Genomic DNA, 7,396 nt, shown 5'->3' on the forward strand with positions numbered 1-7,396 from the left:
TCTGCCAGGGCAATCCAGGGAAAAAGGGCGTGAAATGATTGTCTGCTGTTGCTTTCATGGAGGAAGGATTGAGTGACAACATTTACCCAGAATCACCCGCGACAGTGTTTTTGCACCATCATGCATTGGGATCTCAACCCAGAATTCCAATGGGCAGGGGAGAGTGCGGTAACTATGGGATAGCTACAGGATAACTACCCACAGTGCAACTCCCCGGAAATTGATGCTAGCCTCGGTACTTGGACGCACATCGCCGAATTAATGTGCTTACTGTGGCCATGTGCAGTTGACTTTATACAATCTGTTTTAAAAAACTGGTTTCTGTAAAATCGGAATAATCCCGTAGTGTAGACATACTCATAGGTTAGGAAACAGCTCCTTTATTGACTCTAGATTCTCACTCATGCAAAGCTGATGGTAATAGCGCTCCAAAAGCATTGAAAATTCCCGCGGCTTTCCTTACCCTGCTATTTTATAATGTTTATGGGTGAATTTTTTGAATGCTTATGGAATGAGTTTCCAGCTGCTCTGTCTGGAATCAGATACAGAATTTTACCTAAATGTAAGTACCCAAGTTTGAAAGGGTTGACCTTCGCTTTTAAAATTATTTTTTCAGTGTAGAGGGATTTTCATATAAAAACGAAGGATTTTCTTAAAATATCCTGCAGCAGTATAAGAACAATTCAGATCTTTCTTCTAAAAGATTTTCATACCTCTTTTGATAGGGGTTTTGACTAAAACAAAGATTTGTATTTGCAATTTACAAAATATAGCAGTTTTCCATTAATCAGATGACTACAAATAAATATGTTCTAAGAATTAATTTGGGGTGGTAGCTTTACCAAAAGAGTTTTTCATGAATTCAAATAAATTCTTTACATCCAATTTTATGTAACTGTCATCTATTAATAGCTTAGGAATCTATTTTGTTTCACTATGATAGTTAAACTCAAGAAGTCTCATGTTCACTTTAAGGCTTGATAATTTTCAGTTTATGACACATCAGTTGTGACTCAGTTGATTAAATGCTTCTGGTAGTGCTGGTATTTCACACAAACAAAATTTTCCACACATCTAACCATTTTAGTATAACATTTTTTTTCATGTTAATACTGTTTTATCAGACAACATTTTGTACTTAATTTCAGATAAAAACAAGAATTGGCAGAGGCCCGAGGACCATAAGTCTGTCAGAATCTGAATCTTCAGGTTATCATAACAATCCTAATATTATTTAGAGTCTGTGTACAAACATTTTGCCCATCATTGGCTAGAGAGCTCTTCACTTTCCAGCTCTTCACTTTTCTTAGATGCTATTATTCTTCCCTAAGAATATTCTTATTATAATATTCCATATTCTTCTTCTTTCCCCTCCTCTAGAGTCTAGCTTTTCATATTTGTTTCTAAGTTTCTAAATCTTTCCACGAGTTCTTGGTTCTTTCCCTTACATTTCAGTCTTCCAGGTAATGGAGTTTACTTTTCCAGTTCTGTACTACATCAATAAACAAGGTGTACTTGGCCTTCTCAGATTTTCTAGAGAATTCTGAGGAAATAGCTTGCAACTCTGGATAAAACCTTAAATTCTGTGTCTGTTCTTCCTGCTTTGAAATAAAAATACGTTATAGTAAATTAAAGGCCGAAGTATTGTGATTTATGTATTCTCTTCCTTACCTATAGTTCACTTTTTGGTTTTGGTGAAAACTTACTTTAACTCCGATATGTAAAATATTTAAGATGAAAAATATTCTAGAAAATAACTTTATTGTTGTCCATATTGGTTAGTTTTTCAATCATGAGGTTTCTATAGTTTGTCTTCCATGCAGTGAATATTAATTGCTGGTACTGACAACTGGCCTCAAAAATACTGTATATTTCTGCAAGTGGCAGTTTTACTGTTCATGATAGCAACAATCTCCATCCAGTTCAAAAGTTGCAGAAACAAGGAGCTGTTCTTATCATGAGAGTTCACTTTGTAGAACTAATTTTATGTAGGTGAAGGTTATCAGTACATGATATCTTCTGCTGTAACAGTCGCCTCTTCTGTTTTAGTCCTGAATTCAGGGAAACGAACCCCACTTACAGCTATTAGCAACAAATTTACTACATGAGATGTAGCACTAGCCACACAAAGCCAAACGGAGCTTTCATACTGTTCTTCCAAAATTACAAACTGAAAGACATTTTCCTGGAAATTGGCAATTCTTTCTGTGAGGCGATGAAGTTTAACAGCAGCTATAAAGCTAGTGACTGCCAGTGCTGTAAAGCTTCCTGCAACGGAATGAAAAAAATAATTAATCATTTTCAAAACAAGTCAGACATTTTGGCTGTGATTCACAAAAACATGATTTAAGCACATGCTTAAAGTTAAACACATAATTAAATGCTATCCAGATTAAGGATAGATTTAAGGATGTACCTAAGTGCTTTCCTGAACTGGGGCCTTTATTAGTTAGGTGACCAAGCATTGCACCAATGTTATGTTTCTATTAAAGTTCTCTTGTATGTGATATTGAGGCTATATATGTGAACTCTCTGTTCATACAAAACAATCTACAATATGCTGAAGGCTGAAATGCCTTCTAATAGTTTAATTCTAATACAGAGGAATTCAGTGCTAACTCTATTTTTGCACACAAGCATATTAAGCCAAGGAGAAATATAGATATGGCAAGGGGAAGAAGTTTTCATTTTTTACCATTTTATTCAAGTGTGGTTGGTAGTAAAAAATTATTTTAAAATTATATTACCTGCAAGTAAATTCCATAGGCAAATACCTGCTGGACCTTTAATAGCTCGGTATGGAACTTTTATTGCATTGAGAATGCAGAATCCAAAACTGACCAGAGCAAAGGAAATGGCCCCACAAAGGAAGATTAAAATCATCACATGAAGGCCTGCATTCAGCTTTTTCATCAGATGAGGGAAGACTGGCAAGAAACAAATATTCAGTTATTCAGTGCATAAATCTTCCTGTGAAAATTACAAGATACACATTACACTGATGCTATAAACTGCTTTTCACTCAAATTAACAAGGCATTATTTACAGGTGGAATCAATCTGGGTAGGTACAGGTGTGTTCCTTCATGAGGGATGAATTTATCTGCTCACTACATCAGAGGAGCAGACTTTCGACCTTGTACCCCCCTGAATTTTGAGGAAATTCAGATACAGAATATGTCTATGCTATGAGCTGGGAGTGTGATCTCCCAATTCGAGTAGACATATTCACACTAGCGGTCACAGCCCAGCTGTGGCATGGGCTGTGGCAAGCAGCAACATGGGGTAGCCGCCCGGATTATGCACCCTTGTGGCCCAGGTGTGTTTGTACACAAGGCAGCTAGCCTATGTGACTGCTCACTGATCCCCATGCTACTTCGGCTACATTATTATTTTTAGCATGGTAGCTTGATTGGAGCTAGGGCAACTATGCCTATGTGAGCTGGGAATCATACACCTAGTTTCAAATGTAGACAGAAACCTGGTGCCATGAGCTCATTTCTAATAGTTATGTATCTGTATTGAACTTATACAACAACTAAATGTGATTAGGTGCCTTGCTGAATCAGGCTGTAAGCCTAGGAGACTTCACTACAGGCCAGGCTGCCTTAATCAGGCTAGATATGATACTGCAGTCACAATAGATAGGTCTAATGAACAAGTTACTTCTGTCTTGATACCACTACTGCCACAAAAAAAAATTTTTTAAATTAAAAAAAAAAAGAGAAAAAAGAACATTATTAAGGTTGCAAAGTCCAGTATGCAAAAGTTAGGAAATGTCACAGTCCAGGTTGCCTGTTCCCCATGTCTGTATGCATTATAATACAGCCTTTAATTACAGAGTCACGTACTATTTTTTCCACAGGACCCTCGCCTCATTCCTTGCTCCCGTGGGTCCGGACTATTCTGCCCATTCTCCTCAAGCATAATCCCTTCTATCCTGTTCCCTCCAACCTGTCCCAGTCCAGTCCCTTCTTTCCCCTACCCGGCTCGTCATTTCAGTCTCATTCTCCTCAATTAGCCAGTCCCATTCATTATTTCTCAGGCTTCTCACCCAGTCTCCCTGCCCATCACCCCCCCACCTCCAAACTGCCTTTCTCAGCCCCCCCCCAACTCCTTGCCCAGCTAATCCCAGTTCCCTGCCACTCCCAGCTGCTCATGCGATCTATCATCCCCACCAGGCATGCAGTCACAGCCCCCCTCCCGCCACAGATCCTATCCCCACTTGTTTGTAGTCCAAATCTTTCTCCATCCAGTCTCTGTGTCCTTGTTCCAGTTCCTTTCCCTGATCAGTACCAGTTCTCCCCCTGCTCCCTGGTTACTCAGTGATAAATCTTTCCTCTTCCCCTTTTCCCTCCTTACCCATGCCCCACTGGTCCTCAGTCTCTTTGCCTAGCCAGTCCTAGTCTCCCTCGACAGTTTATCCAATCTCAGTCTTCCCCACGTCCACTTGTTCCCAGTCCCTCCTACAACCCCAATTCCTTTTCTGGCTCCTAGTCCCAGTCTTCTTGCCCTGCCAGTTTATGTCCGCAGGTCCAACCTATAAAAAGCTCTTAATAATCTAGGCCCACGGTTTCCTCTGTGTTCCCTCCAATGTATCTGCAGTGAGATGAGTTTTCTCAGTCTCCTTTTTCAGGTTGACTCTGAATAAGGCAAGGGAACCATCATTCTGTGTTTAGGGACCCCATCTACAGAATCAAGAAGCTGTTCAGCAGAATCCTTCTGACCGTTTTTCAGGCATGGTCTAAGGTCTTTTTATTTGGGTCACTATATCATGACCATTTTAGCCTCCCCTTTCACCTTCTTTTTCTTTTCGGTGTTTGGCTCAGTTGTAGCTTAGGTAACAGCTAGCTTTGCTGGGCCACTGGCCAAGTTTTATTTACATTTTGTATAAAGTTTGCAGAGCATCCCAGTCTGGGCTGGCCTTAGGTTTTATGTGGATCTATGTGAAGTAACACATGCAAGATCCCTTGCAACTCTTCCACTTCTCTGAGGTGTCCATGCCTCCATAGACCCAAGTTGATTGGATTACTCTGAAAAACTCAGTGCTCTTCACGCATATGTATTTTTAAAGTTTATGCTTCTATTATTTAATGTTTGGGTTGTTAATTGGGTTAAAAAAACTAAAAAAGTAATCACCACACTGACAGGCTTTGCTATAAATTGGAACCTGAGGAAGAACAGGACCAGCAGAGGGAAGGAGAGTGGGGGAGGTAGGAGGATACCTCAGCAGTGTGGAGACAAACTAGTATCCTGTGTTATTAGAGAATAATTATCATGGTAGGGCCTTCTGTGGCACACACTGTCGGTGTGATACTGGGAACACTAATATGAAGCAGTTTATTAGGGGAGGGGGCATAAGGACAAAACATACAGGGCAAAATTTGCCTAAGCCTGCAGATTTGTACGTGGAGGGGGGAAAGAGGATGACGAGCGCTCCTGTGCGTCCTCCTCAAGGGCTGGGGAAAGATAACCCATCACACAGTTCTCTGAGGTCACTGGGTTTGGGGGTCTGCTCAATAACTTGTTTCTAACAGGGCCAGCCAGAGGGTGGGGGCGCAAGTGGAACAATTTGCCCCAGGCCCCACAGGGGCCCCTACGAGAGTTTTTTGGGGCCCCTGGAGCGGGGTCCTTCACTCGCTCCACGGCCCCCAGAAAACTCTCACAGGGCCCGGGCCCCCGGAGCTTTTTCCACTCCAGGTCTTCGATGGCAATTCAGCAGCGGGGGTCCTTCCGCCCCAGGACCTGCCGCCGAGGTGCCAAGTCTTTGGTGGTAATTCAGCGGTGAGGGCCCCCCACCGCCGAAGACCCCAGGCCCCCTGAATCTTCTGGGCTGCCCTGGTTTCTAAAGCAATGGAAAGAAGGGTCCTTATTAAGTGTGGTCCTCTAGGGCCTCCTGAGGTGTTCTACCTGTGTATGCTACGCACTGGCAAAATGGATCTGGAGTGCCTGCCTGGTTGCCACGCCCAACATATGCAATCTCTCGAGGGGAGGCCAGGTGTTAGCCCACAGCATCTAACTAAAGATCTCATAATTCTACATATTTAAAAAAAGGAAATCTGATACCGTATTCATTTACAGAACTCTGCCATCTGGTTGCAGTCCTAGCAAGGAAGAGTCCCACTGATTTCAACTGGAGTTTGGTTTGCATAAGCACTGTAGGATCAGACCCTTTTGGCATAATATCCATGCATTCCAGTCGTCCCTGTGCAATTATAGCACTCCCCTTCTGATGAGAAAGTCTGTATTTATTAAGGATTGAATTAGCCCTACATGATTGAGCCGGAGACTAAGGGGATATAAAGCTGCCCCTTCCTCCATTCCCCTGAGCAGGATCTACCCAGATACTGAGCTCAGGCATTGGCAGGTAAGTGAGCAGGGGCTGTATGCCAATATTCCCGCCCACAGACAGCTGGGCATGGTGGAAAAAGAAAGAGTCAAGGTGCAGGCAGAGCCATGGCTCCTCCCTCTATGTTACAGTTTTTGGAGTCAGCTGGACACAAGGGAAAGATAGTTGACCAATACAACATACTTCCCCCTCCCCCCACCCGTAAAATAGGAGCTCTAAGAGAATCCTAACTCGGAGGGGTGTCTCTGAGTCACAGTTCCTTCCCAGAACTCCTCCTAGGGTGGCACAGAGATACACAGGCCCTAGCACAGAATTTAAAGGAAACTCTCAGTCTATCCCATAATAATTAAGGAATATTTTTCTTCTCTGCTTATGCAGTGATACAAGGTTGTACCAAAGAACATGACTAAATGTTTGTTTTTTAAAATTCCCACTCATATTTCAGAACCATAAAAGCCACAAGGAAAACAAGCCATAGATATGAGTTCAATAAGTATTCCTATTCTACACGTACTACAAACAAAAGGACTTACAACTCTCTTAGAATTTATTTATATAGTCAACCAAAACTTTACTTACTTGTGAATTTGGAACGCCGCCCACCCAAACCACACTGTCGTATTTTGCCCCCCCGAAAGAGTCCGTAGTAAATATCTCCAATGAACTTGACTAGCTCTGGATCTGTGGCGTTGACCAAATCAGCTCCTGTTTTACAAAGGATTTTGCCAGTCATCCACTTTTGGGTCCCCATAGCAATGACAATCAAGATAAAAGACACAAAACTCAATGCAGCAGCCAAGGCAAAAAAGGTCTTTTTAAAGCAGTTGGGCATCCTAGTAGTTTCAAGAAATCATCTCCAAGGCCTCTCTGCAGTAATTAGGTGAGTTTCACATTTTGCTGCTGCTCAGAAATCCACGGGCAGTAAGATGCCAGTTATTCCACACACACCTTTTAAATCTCATTGTATTTTAAAACCAGAGGCACGGTTAAAAAGCAAGACCAAAGTGTAGATTTGCTAGAACAATATCCTGAAATGGTTGCAAAGAAC

At 41.9% G+C, this 7,396-nt stretch overlaps 1 protein-coding gene across 1 annotated transcript; it reads right to left on the reverse strand.

The window, feature by feature from the left end:
* Positions 1-1,127: 1,127 nt before the first annotated feature.
* On the reverse strand, positions 1,128-7,180 carry CLRN2 (clarin 2). Its single transcript, XM_032800825.2, has 3 exons — positions 6,928-7,180; positions 2,748-2,927; positions 1,128-2,268 (listed from the first exon to the last, which is right to left on the reverse strand). The coding sequence occupies exons 1-3, from the start codon at positions 7,178-7,180 to the stop codon at positions 2,003-2,005; spliced, it is 699 nt and encodes a 232-aa protein (XP_032656716.1). The 3' UTR covers positions 1,128-2,002.
* Between the last annotated feature and the right edge of the window lie 216 nt (positions 7,181-7,396).

The sequence above is a fragment of the Chelonoidis abingdonii genome, chromosome 5, assembly GCF_003597395.2.
Source record: "Chelonoidis abingdonii isolate Lonesome George chromosome 5, CheloAbing_2.0, whole genome shotgun sequence".
Classification (NCBI taxonomy): domain Eukaryota; kingdom Metazoa; phylum Chordata; order Testudines; family Testudinidae; genus Chelonoidis; species Chelonoidis abingdonii.

Bases quoted from the DNA above. Each gene is read 5' to 3' on its own strand.
- CLRN2 (XM_032800825.2), bottom strand. From the start codon at position 7,180: ATGCCCAACTGCTTTAAAAAGACCTTTTTTGCCTTGGCTGCTGCATTG. The intron at 2,928-6,927 runs GTAAGTAAAGTT...GTTTCTTGCCAG, and splicing joins GCGGCGTTCCAAATTCACAA to TCTTCCCTCATCTGATGAAA. The intron at 2,269-2,747 runs GTAATATAATTT...ATTCCGTTGCAG, and splicing joins CCTATGGAATTTACTTGCAG to GAAGCTTTACAGCACTGGCA.